The 23,158-nt window shown below is 41.3% G+C and overlaps 1 protein-coding gene across 1 annotated transcript in view; it reads left to right on the top strand.

Moving 5' to 3' along the window:
- Nucleotides 1-19,391, top strand: part of Nthl1 (Nth-like DNA glycosylase 1) — a 149,188-nt gene extending 129,797 nt beyond the window's left edge. The window contains exon 6 of the mRNA XM_080276723.1: nucleotides 19,283-19,391. Within this exon, the coding sequence (XP_080132849.1) occupies nucleotides 19,283-19,391 (109 nt within the window). The remainder of the gene's footprint in view (nucleotides 1-19,282) is intronic.
- The last annotated feature ends 3,767 nt before the right edge of the window (nucleotides 19,392-23,158 follow it).

The following is a 23,158-nucleotide window of genomic DNA, read 5'->3' as shown; positions in this document are numbered from 1 at the left end:
TAGGAGGACTAAAGGGGAAACTTCTGGAATGGATGAGAGACTTTTTGAGAGACAGACAAATGAGGACAGTAATAAAGGATAGGATGTCTGGATGGAGGGAAGTAACAAGTGGAGTCCCTCAAGGCTCAGTGTTGGCGCCAGTAATGTTCCTGATTTACGTAAATGATATGGTAGATGGAGTGAACAGTTATGCAAGTCTGTTTGCTGATGATGTAAAGATCTTGAGGAAGGTAGAGGTTGAGGAGGATTGTAAAATACTGCAGGAGGATTTGGATAGGATACACAATTGGAACCGGACGTGGGAAATGAAATTTAATGTAAAGAAATGTAAAATATTGGAAATGGGTAAAAGTACCAGGAGGCCATCACTGAATTATTTGTTGGGTAATGAATTAATCACAAAAATGAGAGAAGAGAAAGATTTGGGAGTGCTGGTCCAAGATAGTTTGTCACCAGAAAAGCACATTAACAAAATAGTTGGAGAGACTTATAAACTCTTGACTAACATAAGAGTAGCATTTCATTATATGGATGAGGAGATGATGAAAAAATTGATAGTGGCCATGATCCGTCCCAGGTTAGAATATGGAGCGGTAGTGTGGTCCCCATACAAAAAGAAAGATATAAACAAGATTGAGAGAATACAAAGATATTGTGCATATTTGTGAGGTTGTGGTGGGGGATGGCATCAAAAGCTTTGCTAATGTCTAGGGTGATTAGGAGTGTTCTGTGTGGTGGCCTAGCTGAATTCATGCCATCGAAAACTCTCTGTGTCAGGTCAGTAAGAAGGGTGTTTGTGGAGTGTAGTGGCCTAAAGCCATGCTGTGACTGGGGTAGGGGAATGTGAGGTGTGACTAGTTGTAGTATCAGTTCTTCAGTGACTTTAGAGGGGGTGCAGAGGAGTGTGATGGGGCGATGTGAGGAGGGTAACGTGGGGTCTTTGTTGGGTGTAGGGATAGTGATGATAATGCCATACTTCCAGATGTTGGATATTATGTTGTGTGAGTAGCTGTAGTTTGATACGTTGGTGAGTGCTTGTATGCCTTGTGGTCCAAGGTGTTTAAGGTGAATGTTGCTTATGTTGTCTTGTCCACAGGCAGATGAGAGGTTGTTAATGATGTGCTTCGTCTGGTTGTAAGTGAAAGGTGCGTAGTCTGGGTCTGTGGGGAACTATCTCTTACGTCGGATGATACATCGGTCTTCGGGATGGGGATTTAGATGGCTGACTTGTGAAAAGTGATTGATGAGAGTGTTTGCTTGTTGTTTGTTTGAGGGTATGGTGTCTGTTGTTGTGATGGCAGCATGTGATTGTGTGGTGTTGCTGTTGGAAAGTGTGATGCTGTTTAGTGTTTTGTAGAGTTTGCTGATGTTTGTTTTGTGGTCAAGTGTTTGGAGGTAATTTTTCCAGTTTAGTGTTTGCTGTTCTGATATTTTATTGTTTATTTGAGTGTTGAGTTCTTGTATCTGTTGTATGTTGTCTTGTGTGTGGGGTGTTGGGGAGTGTCGCAGTGTGTCCCGTTGTCTGATGAGGCCTTGAATTTCTGGTGTGAAGTTGGGGTTGTGTCTCTTTCTGTTGCCCCTACGGATGTGTCTTTTGTCTGCATTTTGTATAATTGTATTGAAAGTGTGCACAGCGGTTTTGATATTTGTGATGGGTGTTCTGTTTAGTGTTTCAAAATGTTGTTCTGTTTCAGTTACAAAGGCCTTCCAGTTGGCTGTCGTATAATTAGTGTATGTGTGTTTGTGGCCAGCTGGGGTGATTCTGGTTTTGGTAGTGATGATGATTGGGAGGTGATCAGAACCTAGGGTTTTGACCACTCTCCATGATGTAGTGGGGGCGAGGTTTGGGGAGCAGAAGGTGATGTCTGTAGATGATGGGAGGAAGAGGGCTTGGTGTGGGATATGGGTATGTTGATCTAGATTGTTCATTATGAAAAGATGATCTGTCTGGGATTATAGTACCAGCCCTCTGTCTGTCACGGTTGTTGACGTGCCAGGCCGACGACTTGGCATTGAAATCACCACCCAGGATGATGATGGGTATGTTAGTGATGTGGTGTATCTGTGGAGAGTAATTGTGTGGTGCTGTGGGGGACGACTGGGGGAGAATGTATGTGTTAGCGATTGTTATGTGTACAGAAATGACAATGATTAGGTGGATGTGCAGTGCGTCCCTGCGTCCGAGGCCTGGAGGGGCTGGGTTTACAATGGAAGAGTTGAGAGGTAGGATGGGACTGGAGTGTATTGGTGTTGTGATGAGGAGAGGTAGATTGAGGTGGTTTGGACATGTGGAGAGGATGGGGGATGATAATTGGGTGAGGAAGGTGAGAAGTGTTAATATTGGGGGTGGGGTTATGAGGGGTAGACCGAGAAAGACATGAGACGAGGTCATTAAGTGTGACCTTAGGGTTAAGGGACTGAACAGGGAGGCTGCAATGGATCGTGCAGCGTGGAGAGCCGCCATTAGGTGACCAAGGCTGACACATGCAAGCATGTTGGAGCCTTTAAAAACGAAAACGAAAACGATTTGTTACCTGTGCGTACTTTAACTGATTGTATTTCTCTTGTGGTGTCATGTGGGAGGAGAAGTGACTGTGTGTGTGCACTGGTATCTGCAAAGTTGATGGATTTGTGTACCAGGGTAATGAGTCCACTGCCACCGCCTTCGGCCCGGTCTTGTCGAATGGTGGTGAAGTTGTGAAATGTAGGTGTTTTCCGTGCCCTGTGTAGTTTTGTTTCTTGTAAGATGGCAATGTGTATGTTCTGTTGTTTGATGAATTGTGTGAGTTCTTGTTTTTTGGTGTTTATGCCATCTATGTTTAACTGAAGGATGTTTATGTTGTGTGTGCAATGTGTGTTGGCTGCTGCAGCATGGGGGGAAGGTGGTGTGGGTGGAGGGGAAGGGGTAGGAGGAGGTTGTGATGGATGTAAGGGTTGAGGTGGATTAGGATGGGTTGGAATGGGAGGAGTTGGGGGACTGGATGGTGTGGGAAGGATCGGTGGGTTTGGCTGTGGAGGTGTGAAGGAAGTAGGAGTAGGATTGGTAGGGGGGTTGGTGGGTGGGGGGAAGGAGCACAAGGAGCTGGTCCAGGTGTTTGTGTAATGTGTTCTGGATGCAAGTGTTGTGCAGGTGTAATGGGTCCAGTTCTTGCAGGAATTGAACTGAACTGAACCCTTTGTCTGTCGGCTCGACGTGATAGGTTTTAAGCATGTTGGACACATGTATTTGTTAGTGGGTCCTGGATTGCTCTTGATGTCCCCGGCTAGAAGAAGTCGTTGAGAAATGACAGTTGGGGGGTCATTTCTTGGTGTAGAAAAAATGGTGTTGTTGTGTGTGTTGTGTTGGGAGATGTTTTACTTTCCCGGTCAACCGAAGCCACTCCCAGGTACTCGAGTCCCATGAGGGGCTTACATGAACTTTCAGAAGGAATATACAAAAAGTGATCATCCCACTTGGTTTCTTAATGATAGGAGTTGAAAAAGACATATTTGCACCAATGCAAGGAGTAGGCTGTAGCACCAGTCGAGCAGGGCAGTACTCCCAAGGTGGATGGGAAGCTGTTGACAAAGAGAGCTGGAGCTCACGTTTCATCAGCCCCCGGGACTAGTTCCTGAGCATCCCACTTTGCTGAACTTTTTAAGTGTCTCAGTAATGCGTAGAGTAGGCCAGCATGCTCTCCAGTACAAGTTTCTCTGTCAACACCAGACTATATGCACAGTACACACAACACTTCCTTTTCAAAATTAAAAAAGAAAAACGGTGCAAGTAAATCTGGCCTCGGAGTCCCCGGGGGGGGGGGACCATAAATTCCCCCACCATCCGCCCCTCTCCCAGTGACAACTCAGAGAGATGCCTGGAACCACACTCTGACTCACTTCTTCATTTCTGCAACAGTCACAGCCTTTCCTTTAACTTTCTCTCTGTTGTACATCACCTCTCCTCCTCTCAACCTCACGTTCTCGTCCTGTCGTGAGACTCAGCTGTTTGAGGCAACTGACACCAAGCCCTTTTCTGTTTCCTCCTATTTTCTCTACACTCATTTCAAAGCCAAAGGTGGCTGTTGTGTATATGTTTCGTTTTCGTTTTCGTTTTTAAAGGCTCCAACATGCTTGCATGTGTCGGCCTTGGTCACCTAATGGCGGCTCTCCACGCCGCACGATCCATTGCAGCCTCCCTGTTCAGTCCCTTAACCCTAAGGTCACACTTAATGACCTCGTCCCATGTCTTTCTCGGTCAACCCCTCATAACCCCACCCCTAATATTAACACTTCTCACCTTCCTCACCCAATTATCATCCCCCATCCTCTCCACATGTCCAAACCACCTCAATCTACCTCTCCTCATCACAACACCAATACACTCCAGTCCAATCCTACCTCTCAACTCTTCCATTGTAAACCCAGCCCCTCTGGGCCTTGGACGCAGGGACGCACTGCACATCCACCTAATCATTGTCATTTCTGTACGTCTGAGCCGGCGAATATCTTCCTCCTTCACTGCCCAGGTCTCACTGCCTTACAGCATTACACTTCTAACACATGCTGCATACAAAGACCCCTTAGCACGTAGGGAGAGCCCTCTCAATGTCAGGAGAGGCAAGAGCTCCCTGAACTTCTTCCAACCACTCTCGTGTTCCTGAACTTGATTCTTCTGAATTCTCTACTCTCTGGCTTTGGCTTTTTTGTCATTCTCTGACTAAATATATCTGCGCTGTTTACTTATCTCCTTGTTCTACTGACTATGAAAAATTCTTCGACTATCTTACTTCTACTGTGGAACACATTCTCTCCATTTCTCATTTCTCTGAAATCTCCATTCTAGGAGATTACAATGTTCACCACCACCTTTGGGTCTCCTTTCCTTTCACTGATCCACCTGGTGAACAAGCCTACATCTTTTCTATCCTAAATGACCTAGAGCAGCTTGTATCCCCGACCACCTTGGAGAGAGCTCCAACGTACTTGACCTCTTTCTTACAACTAATCCTTCTGCTTACCCTGTTAATCTTTCCTCTCCGTTGGGTTCCTTCGACCACAATCTAATTACCTTGACCTGTCCTATTGCTCCGGTACAGCCTGTGGACCCTCCTAAGAAACTTCGACTGTGACACATTGGAGCTGCAGATTGGGAGGCCCTCAGGCCGTACTTCTTTGATTTTCCCCAGAATGATTATTGTTTCCATGGCCGGGAGTCATCTGAGTGTGCATTGCGCATTACAGAGGTCATTCTCTCGGGCATGGAAGCATGCATTCCTTTCTGATATTCTTTGACTAATGCAAGAAAGCCTTGGTTTAATCACACTTGTTCTAATGCTGTCTGCAACAAGGAGAGGGCCTATAAAAGGTACCAGAACCAACTCACCCCTGAATCACACCTTGCTTATGTTTCTGCCCAGAATCGTGCTAAGTGCTCTGCTAAAAATAATTTCATCCATATTAAATGCTCTCAACTCTCCAACTCAAGCTTGCCAAAAACCTTTCAAACAACATTTACCTCATCATCCTTTCCTCCTTTTTTCTATTATGATGGCTCTGTGGCTATTTCTTCAACTGATGAAGCAGATCTCTTCACTCAGACTCCTCCAGTTCCACCTTAGATGATTCCGGTGCTGTTCCTCCATCACTTCCCCACTCAGACTTCCTCATGGCTGACATTAAAATTTCTTCAGTTGATGTGTTTTCTGCCATCACTGGCCTTAATACTAACAAGGCATATGGGCATGATAGAGTCCCTCCTGTTGTCCTCAAGAACTATGCTTCTGTGTTTACACCCTGCCTAGGTAAACTCTTTTGCCTTTGTCTGTCAACTTGTACCTTTCCTTCTTGCTGCAAGTTTGCTCTCATTCAGCCAGTCCCAAAGAAGGGTGACCATTGTTAACCCTCTAAGTATCGTCCAATTGTATTAACATCTTGTGTCTCAAAAGTTTTTGAGTCAGTTCTTAACAGAAAAATTTTAAAGCATCTTTCCTATCACAACCTTCTTTCTGATCGTCGATATGGGTTCCGTCAGGGACGGTCCACTGGTGATCATCTCACCTACCTTTCAGACTCCTGGTCATCCTCCTTTCGGGACTTTGGCGAAAACTTTGCCATCGCACTTGACATCTCAAAGGCTTTCGATGAAGTCTGGCATAAATCTTTAATTTCCAAACTGCCCTCTTACAGTTTCTATCCTTCTACCTGTGCCTTCATCTATAGCTTCCTTTCTGGTCGTGTAGCCCCTGTTGTAGATGGCCATTGTTCTTCTCCTAGATCTATTAACAGTGATATTCCTCAGGGCTCTGTCCTATCACCAACTCTCTTCCTTTTATTCATCAGTGACTTTCTAGGCTGTACATCTAACCCTATCCACTCGTACGCTGATGATTCCACCCTTCACCTTGCCATTCGGTTCCCGCAACGTCCAACTCAGCAGTCACTTGAACAAACAAGGGATGAGGCTATGGCAAACCTAATGTCTGACTTGGCTCGTATCTCTGACTGGGGTAAGAATAATCATGTTGTTTTTAATGCATCAAAAACTCAGTTTTTACACCTATCAACCTGACACAATCTTCCACAGGAATACCCACTAATGTTTAAAAATATCCAGCTCAATCCTGCATCATCCTTGAACATGCTTGGGGTTTCATTCACTTGGGACTTATCTTGGAAAGATCATATTACATCTCTTGTAAAATCTGCTTCCAAGAGATTAGGTGTGCTAAGCCAACTCCATACCTTCTTTACCCCTGCACAGTTGTTGACTTTATACACGGGTTCTATTCGCCCCTGTGTAGAGTACACCTCTCATGTGTGGGGAGGCTCCCCACATACAGCTCTTCTCAGTAGGATGGAGTCAAAGGCTTTTCATCTCATCAACTCTCCTTCTCTTACTGGCTCCTTTCAACCTCTGTCTCTTTGCCACACTGTTCCATCATTATCTCTTTTCTGTTGCTACTTCAATGGTTGCTGCTCCTCTGAACTGTCTGCTTGCATCCCTCAACCTCTATGATGGGCATTTAGCACCCATCTGGCAACAAACTCTCATCCCTTGTCTGTCCAACTCTCTAATCCAATAGTTAACCATTACTCCCAGTCAATCATTTATGTAACAGGTCATCTCTAGAACTGTCTCCCTCTGTCCATATTTCCTACTTCCTATGATCTCCAGTCTTTCAAACACAGTGTGTCCAGGCATCTCAAAATGAACGGATCTTGAATTTGGCTCTCCTTTGTATTTGTTTATTTCTTAGAAGGAACGGTTTGTGGGCCCACTGGCCTTTGGCTCCTTCTTTCTTGGATAAAAAGAAATATATATATACTTCTTATGCATGTGTTGATGTATTTCAGTTGTCTTTGTGTATACTCTGGAACTCTTACCCACAAAATTAACTCAGCATAAGATCAACCTATGTGGCAGGTGGTGGCACTCACCATCCACTCACTTGATGTAGTGCTGCTCTCGGGTGTCTGCCCTTTCCTCTCCTCCATCCTTTTCCTTCCATCCTCTTCTGTCTTTCTTTCCTTCATTCTTTCTCATCCTTCTGCCTACGGGTGACTTTACACTCCCTCTTCTGTCTTTCTTTCCTTCTTTCTTTGCTCTTCCTTCTGCCTGTGGGTGATGCTACACTGTGTGACAAGCCAAATGGTTTCCTGTACACCAAGAAATCATTTACTACGCTTAGTGGTAACCATATATCCAGATTTTGGCGCCTGGTGGTTTAGTGGGTAATTACAGAGCTCCAATCAGATTGAGCCAATGAAGGTTTATATCTAAGGGGTGGTTGGGGTTTATTGCTCACGTAATGCCACTCAGGGATGAGTGAGGCTGGTCACTTTCATCTTGAATGTCAGGACCAACTTGCCTAGCCCCGGGCTTCTACGCTTCTTATGGGGCAACGTAGGATTGGATGATGGATGGATAAGATCAACCACTCAGTTTTGTCCACCTGATGATCAGCTACCCTATTTTTCCTACCTGAGGATCAGCCACCATGACTATAATTGGGATGATCCCATAATACAACCTGTTATCTTTTGTAATTCAATTTACAGAAAGTCAGTGGTTTTGTAGGAGGTGTCAAAAGTCGTTTGAGTAGCTAGTAAGTAATCACAGACCGCAGAACCATTTACCTTTTTTCCAAAATGATTTCCTGTACACCAGGAAACTGTTTACTACACAGGATGGTAACCATGTCACCAAATTATGGCGCCTGGTGGTTTAGTGGGTAATCGAGGTGCTCCAATTGGATTTAGCCAGTGCAGGTTTACATCCAAGGGGTGGTTGGGATTTATTGCTCTCGTAATGCCACTTAGGGATGAGTGGGGCTGGTCACTCTCATCGCAATTGTTGGGACCAACTTGCCTAGCGCTGGGCTCCTATGCTTCTCATAGGGCAACACAGAATTAGAGGATGAATGAATGAATGTACAGTACGATATAAGTTCTGTGTATTCATGATTCATGCATGAAGGTAAGAATAAGTAATAATAATAATAATCTGGTCTTTTGTGTCTCAAAAGCACCAGTTTTTCCTTTGGGAATTCATTAGTGCTTGACACACATACATTATTTTTACAGTTACAAGAATTGTGACCTTTCTCATATATAATAGAAGCTACATCATAAATATATGAAAGTGGCAATATTTAAACCCTATAATCATCCATCATAGTACAGTTATAAGAAGAACTATCATTACCCTTCAGAGCTATGCACTATGATACAACGACGAAGTGTTGTGGAATAACGGGACAGGAAAGTTTGTACCTCAAACCCGTCCATGTCGGATATGTGAGACACAGATATTAGAATTTGTGCTAGAAGTAATAAATGCTAATTAGATCGTTTGGCCTCTGTGCATAGAGACAATGAGTATGTTCACCCATGCCAGACGTATGATAGTACTTCAGCCGATACAAGCCAACTTAGTAAATTTCAGTATAATAATGATATGTATTGCTTTCTACATATAATAAATGTTGAGTAGAAGGAAAATAATAATACATGTTCAGTCTCATCGCTTAATATTTTGTATACCCACCCCCTGCTTCCAAAACAGCCTCTAGACGTCTGAAGCATCCATCTGAAGCATTTAACCATCCATCTAAAGCAAACAAATGAACTCGTGGACCCCTGCTAGACTATCATTAAACACACACACACACACACACCAAGACGAAAGAATGCGCTCAGTCAGCTGAGGTTTGTTTAGACTACACCAGCATGGGGAATGTACTGTAAGTACATACTCTGTACTTTTAGTATTGCAAAATGGATACATACTTTAGTAAAGCAAATTTGGAAAAGAAAAGGGATAAAGGTAGAAAGCAAAATGATGATTTCTACCAAGAACTGGTTGAAGTGGAGACTCACAATAAACTGGTTGAACGTGTACACAAACTAGAAATGGCTTTCAAAAATGAAATTGACGAAATAAAGAAGCAGATGCACTTGCAAAAGGAAGATATAGAAAAACTAGGAAGGGAGGCCAACAAGAAAGACACAACCATCAGTGAACTAACAGTGGAATTGAGTACACTTAGGAAGAAAGTGAGTGAAATGGCAAGTACAGTAGTCAATCACGAGAGTGTTATGGAAGAGTTCAAAAATGAGACAGAGACAATTAGGCAAGTAAGTAGTCTGGTAGACCAAAGCAGTGATATTGAGGAGAAGATAACACAGGTGAATGAAGCTGTGCAAAGCTACAAAAATGATGTGGAAACCACGTATGCTGAAATGGTGAAAGTAAAGAAAGACTTAGAAACAAGGGTGGAGGAAAAAAGCATTAAACAGAAAGTGAAAAGAATAATCCAAAACAATCCAAAGTTAGTCAGAGATTCAGTAGATATAAACAGATCTATAGTAATCACTGGTATAGAAGAGGAAGAAGTAAAAAACAAGATCACAAGAGACAAAAAAGAGATGACAAATATAATGAGCTTACTGAAAGAAGTATCTGAGGAAATCTGTAGTAAAGACATAGAGGAACACAAAAGGTTAGGGAAATACGAGAAAAGCAGGACAAGACCTCTAAAGGTGACTTTCCAGAGTGTAAACACTGTGGAGGAGATACTAAAAAATGCAAAGAATCTTATGGAAAAAGAGGAGTTCAAAAATGTATGGATAAAAAGATGCCTAACACAAGAGGAACTGGAATTACTGAAAGAGAAAAGGGAGGAAGCAAAATCAAAAAATGAGGGAAGATCAGAAGAGGAGAATAAGAAATTTTTTTTACAAAGTAATAGGATTGCAGGTACGAAAGTGGTACACAAACAGGATGGAATAAAAAGGAGGAAGGTAGTAAAACCATGTCATGACAAGTATATAAACAAGATGATAAAGTTGATGTACTCAAATGTGGATGGAATGGTATCTAAATTACTAGAGATGAATAATTGTGTCAGAGAAAATGAACCACAAATAATATGCCTAACTGAAACAAAAATAACACCAAGGATATCCAATGACATACTAAACATAGAAGAATACAATATATGGAGAAGAGAGAAATTTTAAAAATGAAGGAGGAATTATAATATTAACTAAGAAAAATCTAAAAGTCAATGAAATAAAACTGGATATACCATCACAAGTAGAACTGATTGCAGTAGAGATCAACACATCTGAAGGGAAAGTAATTGTAGCCAGTTTGTACATGCCACCCAGATCAAACACATGGGAAAGAGACGAATATGAGGACCTGGCAGAGAGTACAGTTCAGAGTTTAAGATCATTACTACATAAAATGGAAGAGAAATTGGAAAGAATTATACTAACTGGAGATTTTAATACAAATATAAATTGAAATACTCTAGATATAATTAGCCAAGAAAGCTGTTGGGACCAAAAGCTCCTGGATCTAGTGCAAGAGTTTTTCCTAACGCAACATGTGAGGGAAACCATCAGAAAAAGAGGACTCGATGTACCTTCAGTGCTAGATCTAATATTTACTAGGCAAGAAAATGATATTGACAGTTTAATATATCACCCTCCACTCAGCAAAAGCGATCGTGCAGTACTAAGTTACAACTTCAGGATAGCATATGACATAGTTAACAGCAATGAAAGTTACAAAAAGAGCCTAAACTATAAAAAGGGAAATTATCAAGACCTAAAGAAGTATTTCTTAGAAGTTGATTGGGAAAATGAGCTTAGAGGACAAGATTTAAATGGTGTATATAAAAAATTCTGTGAATTTTATGAAATAGGAGTCCAGAAATACATCCCACAGCACAAAGAAGCAGATAAGAAAATATAGAAATGGTTCAATACAGAATGTAAAAAATCAAAAGAAAGAAGAGATTTGTTGTGGAATAGATACTGAAGACACAATAGTGAAAGGGCGTATAATAATTACAAACAGGCAAGAAACGATTATACAAGAATAAGGAGGGAAGCCCAAAAACAGTTTGAGGAGGATATAATAAATAAAAGTAGTGATCAACCAAAGCTGTTTTACTGCTACATCAGAAGCAAAACCAAAGTAAAAGATATAATACAATCCATTACGGACGAGGGAATCACTTATACACAAGAGAAAGATATTTGTGAAGCACTAAATAAGAATTTCCAATTAGTTTTTACAGAAGAAAAAAATTTTGAGAGGGACTATGTGGAACATGCATGTCCACACATACTACCAGATATACAAATAGCAGAAAAAGTAATACAGGAGGAGTTAAGTAAATTAGACAGAGGAAAAGCAAGTGGTCCTGATGAAATTTCATGTTGGGTACTACGAGAATGTGCAAAGGAGTTAAGTAAACCATTATTTTTAATTTTCAAGAAATCCTTGAGTCAAGGTAAACTACCTGATATTCGGAAAAAAGCAAATATTGTCCCCTTATTCAAGAAAGGAAATACAGTGGGGCACCAATTTTCGCGCCTAATTGGGTCCAAAAATAATGCGCGAAAGTGGAATTAGCGAAAGTTGGGGCATTGTCTTTATGGCAAAAAGGCTAATTGGTTCCTGGTTATCCTAAAGTAACATCAGATTTTCATTTTCACTTGCAATACAGTACATCAAATCACTATTGTACATTGCATTGTGAGATACAAACAATAAAAACTGTACAGTACACATTATATGAGGAGAAACATACCACAGAGACCAGGTTGAGGTTTCTTCACTCCAACACGATACTCTCTTTTAGCCTTGGCCTTTCCTCCCGACTTGGAATGTCCCGGCCACTTTTTATCACCACCACTGCCTCCTGGCCCTCCCCCCACACCACCAGGCTCTCCCCCCACACCACCAGGCCCTTTCCCCACACTACCAGGTATAGTAGAGGCCATTGAACCATGAGAATCCAACACAATGGAGCTAGCACGCTCGTACACAATGGCGGGAATGGGTGGACAGAGTGTTGACATGACGTCATTCAAGATGGGGGTGGGTTGCGGGCGGGCAGTGCAGGAAATTCAAAGTTCAAAATATTGTCCCAAACCCAAAATTTGTGCGCGAAAATCAATTTTTTTCAAGCGAAAGTGGAAGTTAGGGAATATTTGGTGCATGCCGCGAAAGTGGATTCCGCGAATCCTGCTGTAGCGAAAGTTGGTGCACTACTGTAGACAAAATCCACTCAACAACCGACCAGTATCACTGACCAGTGTTGTAAGCAAGGTATTAGAAAAGCTTATAAGAAAAGCTTGGGTAAATCATCTAGAAGAACACAGTATGATAACAGAAAGACAGTTTGGTTTCAGAAAAGGAAAATCATGTGTTACTAATCTGTTGAGCTACTATGACAAAGTAACAAACACAGTACAAGAAAGAGAAGGATGAGTGGACAGTATCTATTTAGATTTCAAGAAAGCTTTTGACACAGTACCACACCAAAGACTTTTATGGAAACTGTACCATCAAGGAGGAATTCGAGGCAAACTGTTTTGTTGGATGCAAGATTTTCTCATAAAAGGAGAAATGAGAACAGTACTAAGAGGAAACTACTCATCATGGAAAGAAGTGACTAGTGGAGTACCACAGGGTTCAGTGCTGGCACCAATCATGTTTTTAGTGTATATAAATGATATAAACAGTTACACTGGAAATGAGAGCTATCTGATTATGTTTGCAGATGATGCAAAAATACAAAGGAGAATTACTAACACAGACTCTTGTAAAGAGCTACAAGAAGAATTAAATAAACTTCATGAATGGAGTAATACATGGCAAATGGAATTCAATGTGGACAAGTGTCATGTTACCAAGTTTGGTGAAAGTGGAAAAAGACCTGATTGGGATTATAAGTTAGGAAATAATACCCTATACACATCAGAAAGAGAGAAGGACCTAGGTGTGATTATCAATAACAGACTATCTCCAGCTGACCACATCAGCAAGAAGGTACCGAACATGTATACACTGCTTGCAAATATGAGAATAGCATTCACATACATAAATGAAGACATGCTAAGAAGGATAATAACGTCATTCATTAGACCAACCCTGGAATATGCATCAGTAGTCTGGAGTCCATCTCAAAAAACACATAGACAAGATTGAAAAAGTTCAAAAGGCCGCTACAAGATGGATACCAAGCTTAAGGGACCTAAGCTACGAAGAAAGACTAAATAAACTGAATCTACCAACACTACAGGAGAGAAGGAAAAGAGGTGACATGATAATGCTATTTAAGTGCATATCAGGGAAGGAGAAAATAGACATAAATGATTACTTAACATATGGAGAAGCTTCAGCAAGAGGACACTGCAAAAAACTGCATAAGAAGAGAGGTGATAAAGACGTAAGGAAATTCAGTTTCCCAAACAGAGCAATTGATCAATGGAATTAACTACCGAATGAAATAGTGTGTGCCAAAACAATTCACAAATTTAAGGATATGTACGATAAATATGGTTTAAGACACGGGACAGTACGAGCTTGACTCATTCCTGTAAAGATACAATTAGGTAAGAACAATTAGGTAAGGTAAGAACACACAGTCGATGCCTATAGATTTAATACCATTCAAAATAATTAATTTGTTGTATTCTGTAGATAAGTGTTGAACAGTAGAAAAATAATAAACCTGCCGAGTTTCATTATTAATCCCCGGCGGGGCGCTCAGGGTAATGCAAACACGTCCTATATATTTCCCTGCCATGTGGCTCATTCTTGCTCATTATTCCAACTCTTGTAATGGGATTGCGATATGGCAACACTAGATAGGGGAGGGACGAACAGCAAGGACCTCCCCACATAGACCAGCAAACGTTCGTTTAGCATTGAGCAGTCCTGGGGGTAACGATACTTTTTCTTATGACTGTACCTCTCTCCAGGTCATAGCATTTTGAAAAAAGGAAGGCTTTCACCTGTCTCTTAAAGGATTCAGTAGAAGAGAGTTGTCTTATGGACAATGGCACTCTGTTATATAATCTAGGGGCTCTATACACAAAAGAATGCTCAGAGAAAGATGACTGGTGAATAGCTCCTGGCTCATCAAGACGCAAGTAATCATCTTCGCTGCGTAATATCACACCTGGGGGTGCCAATGGGAGTTTTAACAATTCAGCAAGATACTTCGGTTCACCAAATTTAAGAACCTTGAATGTAATATGACACAATTTAAATTCAATTCTAGCCATTACTTGTAACCTATGCAACTCAATCAGGAACGAGGTAGTCGAGGTTCTCGGGGGGGAGACCAAAGATAAGCCGTGCCGCCCTGTTCAACACAGACTAAACTGTTGTTAGTATATTATTTGGAAGACCAACCCACAGTGAATTACAATAATCAACAAGAGACAAGACCACCACATGGACCAATGTTAAGAGGCACCATCTATTCAGAATTTTCTCACAGAGTACAGATTTCTGATATGCAAGTTACACCCTCTGACAACCTGATTAATATGTTATTTGTAATTTAACTTTGAATTAAAATAAACACCCAGATTTCAGACAGAACTGACTGGATGCAGCTGTAACATGCCAATGTTCAAAGCCAGGACATTATCAGTGTCATCACCCCTTCTGTTTCCTCTGATGATGATCTCAGTTTGACCATCATTCAGCTTAAGTTTCCTCTTAGCCATCCAGATCTTAATATCAGACATTAGAGATTAAGCTTTGTCTTAGTATCGTTGATATCTGACATCTTAACATAGAGCTGGATGTCATCAGCATAAAAATTATAGGACACATTGTGAGCATCAAGTAAAGATGATAAACTGCTAGTGTTGATAGTAAATAGAATTGGACCCAAAACTGATCCTTCAGGGACTCCAAATAGAAGGGGAACAGAATCAGAGCTAGCGTAATGAACAACCACTCTCTGAGATCTGTCCGACAAATACAACTTAAGGAGCAAAAGGGCATTATCACGAACGCCATAAAAATACAGATCATCCAACAATAGTTTGTGATCTACTGTATCAAAAGCTGCAGACAAGAACGTGAGTGGCATTGCCAAGGCACAGCAAACCTATCCATGGCAGTCATTTTAGTGGTGATGTATAAAGACAGCAGGATATCTAGTCAAAGATGTCACAGATAAAATTTGGAATAAGTCAGGTGAAAATTGATGATTTTATGCGGAGGGTTAGTGCCCCTCCCCGGAAAACAACTAACTAAAAAAACAAACAATAAGCCTCGGACAAGGACTGACCAAACGATGACGACCAAGGACCGGACAAAGGATATGGGAATTGGAACTTGGAATGTAAGGGGAGCGAATGATGAGGTGAAAGAGAGAGAGAGATTCTCCAGGTGCTTGAGGGTGCGAAAGTGGATGTATGCGGAATAACTGAAACAAAATGGAGAGGAGAAAGTGTGAGAGAATGGGATTATGGTTGGGGTATATGTGCAGAAGTAGGTGAGAATGAGAGGGCAAAGGAAGGAGTAGGTATAGTTGTGAGTAAAAGATGGAAGTGGAGCATAAGACAGTATGGATCAGTTGGGTCAAGGATTGTGTGGGTAAAGTTGAAAGTTGGAATACAAGTGTGGGCGATTGTGTGTGTGTATGCACCAACGCAAGATCGTGCTAGAAGAGTGAGAGAAGAGTTCTGGACAAATGTAGAAATGTGCATGGAAAAGTTTGGAAGGAATGAGAGAGTGTTTTTGATTGGTGATGTGAATGGTAAAGTTGGGAATGTGAAGGTGGATGGAATAGTTGGTGAGTGGGGTGTGCCTGCTGAGATAGATGAGAATGGGAGTGCGTCAGTGGACATTTGTGCTGGGAGGGGGTTGGTGATAGCCAATACCCTCTTCAGGCATAAAATGATCCACAAGTATACATGGCGAGTGATGAGAAGGGTGGGTGGTGAACTGAATGAAAGGAAGGCAATGATTGATTATGTGTGTGTGGATGAAAGGATGCAAGAGTGTATAGAGGTTGGGGGAGTGGACTTTCTGACCACTACTTGGTGGTGGCCAGAATTAGAATGCAAGTAAGATGGAGGAATAGAAGAAGGGAAAGACGAGAGGAAAGAGTAGTTGCAAGGAGAGTGGAAAGGTTACAAGAGGATGAGAAAAAGGCAGAGTATAAGAGAGAAGTGGAGGAACGATTGGGCAAATATGAATTGGAGCAGATGGGAGACGTGGAAGGTGTGTGTAAGATATTTACAGAAGAAATATGTGCAGCATGTGATGTGGTGTGTGGGAGGAAGAGAAGATGGAGGGGGGTGCAAGGAACAGCGTGGTGGACTGAAGAGGTGAAACAGGCTGTGGCACAAAAAAAGAAAGCATACAATGAATGGATGAGAAATAGGGGCGTGGAAGAAGTTGAGAGGCGGAAGAGAGAGATATGTGGAAAGAAAGAGAGAGGTGAAAAGATTAGTAAGAGAGAGTAAGAAGAGAGTGGATGAGGAATTTGGAAGTAATTTGAGTGTAAAGTGGAGGGACTGTAAGAAAATGTTCTGGAGAGAGGTGAAAAGAGTAAGACAGGGTGGAAGTGAAGTTAGCAGGGGAGTGAAAGATAAAAATGGTAGATTACTAGTGGAGAAGGGAGAAAAAGTGAACAGATAGAGAGAACACTTTAAGGAATTGTTGAATGTAGAGGATGGAAGTAATGCGAGTATAAATGGCTAGGGAATGGCTGGGAGAAGGAGGGAGGTGAGAAGACAGGAAGAAATCAGTAGGATAGAAGTTGTGAAAGCAATGAAGAAAGTTGAATCGGGGAAAGCCCCAGGAATTGATGGAGTGTGTGGTGAAATGCTGAAGCATGGGAGAGAGATAGTAGTAGAATGGATGTGGAAGATGTGCAGATTGGCCTGGGAGGAAAGTGAGTCCCGGAGGATTGGAAGTCAGGTATAATTATTCCCTTGTACAAAGGAAAAGGGGAAAAAGAAGTGTGTGGTAATCATAGGGGCATTTGTCTTCTTAGTATAATAGGAAAAGTGTATGGTAGGATACTTATTGACAGAGTTAGAGAAAGAACAGAGAAATTAGTTGGAGAAGAACAGGGAGGCTTTAGGAAGGGAAGAGGTTGTGTAGATCAGATATTCATTCTTAGATCTTTAGTGGAAAAGTTTCTAGAGAAGGGAAAGAAGTTGTATGCGGCTTTCATGGATTTGGAGAAAGCATATGACAGGGTGGATAGACAAGGATTGTGGAAAGTGTTAAGAATATATGGAGTAGATGGGAAGTTGTTGAATGCTGTGAAGAGTATGTACGATGGTGCGAAGGCTGCAGTGCGTGTGGATGGTGAACTAAGTGAATTTTTCTCTTTGAAAGTTGGTTTGAAACAGGGATGTGTCATGTCTCCATGGTTGTTCAATCTGTACATGGATGGGGTAATAAAAGAGGTACAAGGTAGGGTAGTGGATGTTGGAGTGACCTTGGTGAGAGAGGATAGTGTTTGGAAACTCCCTGTACTGTTGTTCGCAGATGATACTGTGTTGTTGAGTGAAGACGAAGGGGAGCTGCAAGGCTTGGTGGATGAGTTTGAGAGAGTGTGTAAGAAACAGAATCTAAAGGTGAATGTAGGGAAGAGTAAAGTGATGGTCTTTGAGAGAGGTGAAGTTAGTGAATGTACAGCGAGGTTGGATGGTGAGGAATTGGAAAATGTGAGTATGTTTAAGTACTTGGGTAGTGTGATGAGTAAGGATGGAGGTTTGGAGGGTGAAGTGCTTGAAAGGGTACATCAGGGAAGAAAGGTTGCTGGTTCTTTGAAAGCAGTGATAAGAAACAGGGAAGTGAGCATGGAAGTGAAAAAGTTACTACATGACAGTATTGTGATACCAACTCTAACGTACGGAAGTGAAGCTTGGACATTGTTGGAAGGACACAAGTCAAGAGTGAGAGCAGTGGAAATGAGTTATTTAAGAGGAGCCTGTGGAGTCACGTGGAGAGACAGGCTGACGAATGAGGATATAAAGGAGCGTTGTGGTGTGGATGTGGATGTGATAGGAAGCGTTATGAGGAACACACTGAGGTGGTTTGGCCATGTGGAGAGGATGGAGGGTGAAAGACTGACGAAGAGAGTGTATGTGAGTGAGGTGGAGGGGGGAAGAGGGAGGGGGAGGCCGAGGATGAGATGGAGGGATGGGGTGGAGAGGTATATGAGAGAGGGAGGTGTGAGTTGGAAGCAGGGCAGTGAAATGGCGGGGAACAGGGCGACTTGGAGTTGATTTGTTTGTGGCCACCCCAAACGGGATTGAGGCATCTGGCAATAGATAGATAGAAATATTAGGCCCGACCCACCCGACATTGACCCCCTTGATGCAATGAGGCATGTTATAAGATATGCAGATTTGAAAGATGCACCTTCAGGCATTAGTTTCATGTCGGTATGACAAATTTGAAAGGAGTTATGGCGTTTTTTTTTTTTTTTTTTTTTTTTTTTTTTTTTCCCCCCCCCAAAATATAATCAGGTGATCAGAAAGTCATAGCCGATCATCCTTGTAATTTTAGTCAAAATTGCACCAGTAGTTTTCATGGAAAGTTGTTAACAGACAAACAAGAGCCCTTCAGCGCAAGGACGGGTAATCAACTGTAGATGTAGATACTGCGGCTCATCAGTACTTCTGTTCTTCTTCCTGTAGATTTGGTTTCATCCACATTAGAACTTATTATCTGCTCAGTACTGAAATTTCTTTCATATTCCTTCCATTGCACTCCATCTGTATACTGCAATATACCATCTTAAGTGAATGGAAAGTTAATGTTAAGCTTAAATTTCACTCGCCTAATGTTAAGTGAATGGAAAGTTAATGTTAAGCTTAAATTTCACTCACCTAATGTTAGCTTATGTTGTACACTACAATTTTCTTTTGGTTATGTGCATGATGGTTTTTTACCATTGTATCTACACATGCAGTTGTGAATTATATGTGATGATGTTGTGATATGTCACAGGTGTGCTGAGTGTCTGAATTCTGCTTTATGTCCATATGGGAGGAATCCAGCCAACAGATCTCCAAAAAAGGGCTCCCCATCTAAGATACCAACTAAGAATGGTTCTTAGCAAATTCCATTGGTATGTCCTTCTGTCTGTATGCATTTCCATTTATTTTTGATGGTGTTGAGGAAGACTAAATAGAACAATATAAAACCAAGCAGGAGTTTACTATGAAAAGAAGTATCATTGCTGAAGGGAATTGAAAGAATCACCGTCTTCATCATCCCATTCCGTATTTCCATTTAAAAAATTAGATACGGAAGAAAAATAATCTTGGATACTACTATACTTATCCCTTGTAGCTGCCATTTCCTCATATTATGCCTGGAAGGGATACATAATATAAAGCAAGGATTGACAAATGGGATGCTCAGAATCAAAGGATACATTCCACCATTTAAAAAAAAAAAAAAAAAAAGAGAGAGAGAGAGAGACTGGCAACTCATTAAACATCAATATTAAACAACCATAACTTTTTATCCAACCTTAGGATTTTCTTTCTGTTGCATGATGAAACCTAAGGAATTTAGTTAGTGGTGTTTCTCTCTCTTTCTCTCTCTCTCTCTCTCTCTCTCCCTCCCCTTCTGTACTGGAAAAAGCAGAGGGTGTCATTATGTCCAGGTATGTCGCATTTTGATCAGCAGTTACCACATTTCACGGAGTTTAAGATGCACTTTTTTGTCTCCAAATTACCTTCAAATATCCCCATGTGTCCTGGAGGCCAGACTAGACAGATTTGCCTTACTTCATTTAGAAGAATCTCTTTTACATATGATCATGTCACTGCTTGGCAGTCACAGGTATTTTGTAGAGTATAAAGACCTTTGATTTATTGTAAAAAATTACATTCACTTATGTATATACTCATATTTTACAATTAGAAACACCCAAGTTCAAGAACACAGAACACTCAGGGTTTGTTTACAACTGGCCATGTGATGGTCTAAGAGTTTAACGATATAGCAGATTAGAGAAGTATAGCCAACACCTACTGTAGCAGGCTAACATGATCACTGGTGAACTCCCTGCTAACCTTCTGAAATGTAGTCATGAGCACTTTGCTTGCCATCCACTCTCTAACTAGTAAGGGAATCATATTGGATATGTTGGCAAGCATGACTGTTGAGTCATTATAACAGACATGTCCCATTTGAAAATTCAGTAACCCTTGTTAGGCTGGCTTCTCACACTGATATTTTGTTTCATTTGAGACAATAATATCATAGAAGGAAGCTGTCGTATATTACTGTTAGTGAAGAATCGGAAAAACAGTTGCAACATTAAACAATAGTGCCTGAAATTACGACATTTTAGTGGTTTAGCAGTTTAGCACCCAATGTTCACCCTACTTTTGGAAGTTAAAGTGATTGCTGGTGAACTCCCTGCTAACCTTTTGAAAGGCAATCATGATCACTTCACTTGCCATCCACTCATTAAGTAGCAAGGCATTCATATTGGAGAGAGGTTGGCTAGTGAGACTGCTGAGTCGTTATAAAAGATGTATATCCCATGTGGAAATTCTATCACCCTTGTTAGGCTGGCTTCTCCTACTGGTATTTTGTTTCATTCAAGACAAGAGTATTGTAAAAGGAAACAGTTATATATTACTGGTAGAGAAAAATAGGAAACACAATTGCAACATTAATCAACACTGACTGAAATTAGAGCTACACTGTGTTTTTCAACCATGACTGATGTACTTTAGCAGTGTTTAAGCCAATCAGGGATCAGGCACTTACAGTACTATGTTATGAAAATGAGATAAAATTTACAGAGTAAATAATTAATGCAATAATTGAAATTACCAATATCTGATGGGCATTCATAGCAGCGTCCACCGTTTGTGCTGTATTCACAGTTGACATAGCGATATGAGCAATCGATCCTGTTCACCGTCTGTCTCACTGCTGATCAGGGTGATCGATCCTGTTTACCCTCTGCCTCGTTGCTTTCCTAGCAAAGCTATCATAATCAACGAAAGTGAATGCAACCTAATGCGTGTATGTGTGGGTGTGGGTGTGGGTTTGAGTGTGAATGTACAGTAGAGTGGGTGTACACTCAACCCCCTGCTATCATGGGTTCAGCTATCACGCTTATCTGCTATCACGCACACATCAAATGCACAACCATACATGCTGTCACGCACCCCAAGACCGCTATCACGTGTTGAGTTTGAAGACAGGCTAAGCAAAACTTATTCACAAGGCACTTCATACGAAGTTTGCAGAGGCTATGATGGTTAATCGGAACGGTAACATGGTAAAATTCCCGATTATAGCATGGGCATTTGGAATGCATCTGAACGGATTCCTGCCGAGGACATTACGGGTAAAACAGTGACCAAAACACATTTGGCTCAAATGAATATATCGTACTACAGCATTGAAATTTAGCCTAACGCTGAATACTTATTAATATTGTGTTTTAGAATAAATATCAATCGTTTTGAAACCCTTATAAAGAGTTAATATTTCTTATGCCGAAAAAACTGTGATGTCGATAAAGTAATCACGTGTTTACAACTGAGACGGGGCTCTGACGACAGTGTGAGGAACGTGTGTGATAGCGTCCTAGTTTTGTTCCACTTAAATGTTCCTCACCCATTCCTGATATAAGGTACCATGTGATACCCCCTTTAGCTGTGGACACTAAAGAAATGGAGACAGCCAAAGAGATCTGGCGGCAACTAAGCCACTCCCAAGCCTTGGAACCCATCAAACCACCAAAGCCGTAATCCTTATAAAAGTTTGATGGCCTTTTATGTTGTTTATTTATTCATTATACTGTTATTATTAATATAATAATGCTTTATTTCATGTTAGAGGAGAGATTGGCAGGAAATCGTTGGGATAAAGTGGTTAAAAGTTAGAAAAATGGGCCACCGAAAAACCAATTAGAAATTTTCCCATTGATTGTCCAGTTCAGCTATCACGCATTCAGCTATCACGTGCGTTTCCTGTGACCAATTAGGCGCGATAGCAGGGGGTTGAGTGTACAGTGTTCCCTTAATTATCCGGACGCTCATTATCCAAATGTATTCAGTATCAGGACACTGGGCCTTGGCTCTATTAAGCCATTATCTGAATTTACCTATTATCCGGACGTAAGAGTGTCTGAGAACTTCAGCCGGCCAGCTGACATGACCAAACATTCGGTATCATGGCCTCTGGGCTTGAGCCGTGAGCGGAAAGTAGTCTGTAACCCACAACCAGAGCTAAAATGTCCATCTGACCCTGTACTGAATGGTCAAAATTGTGCGTTCGTTCCATCACTTCCAATGAATCTCCAGCACCTGAGCAATATGACTGTAACCCACAAGCAGTGTCAAAACATCTATGCACATTCCCCACTGAATGTCTAATATCGCGCAGCCATGGGGGATAAGTCTTTCCTAACTGCCACCTCCATTGAACACAGACCACAAGCCATGAGTACAGTAATCCCGCATTTTTTGCGGATTTTTCTTCTACGGTTTTGCCCTCTTGTGGATTTTCTTAGCATTAATAAGTTCAACTAAAATATCCTTGAATATACAGAAAACAAAAAATTTGAAATTCGCGCCGCTTCCAATTGTAGCGTGGTAAACTCACGCCACCCTCTGTCCCTTTCCTGCGGCCCCTCTGCCAGTGTTACCATATCTAGCATAATTTTATTCTTTTAGCATAATTTTGATCAAATTTTCGAGTCTGGAATATTTTTTAGCATATTAGAAGTTTTAGCATAATTTAGAATGGAATGGAATATTTTTGGAATAATTTTATAAAGGCTACAAATCAGAGAGAGAGAGAGATGAATAAGGTAAGATGTAAGGTTTGAATAGTTGGTTACTTTCA

Source organism: Coenobita brevimanus, chromosome 66 (genome assembly GCF_032717465.1).
Source record: "Coenobita brevimanus isolate Jiangsu-jjx chromosome 66, ASM3271746v2, whole genome shotgun sequence".
In the NCBI taxonomy this organism is placed as follows: domain Eukaryota; kingdom Metazoa; phylum Arthropoda; class Malacostraca; order Decapoda; family Coenobitidae; genus Coenobita; species Coenobita brevimanus.
Note: the sequence above shows the minus strand (reverse complement) of the source record. Positions and strands in the feature narration are given on the sequence as shown.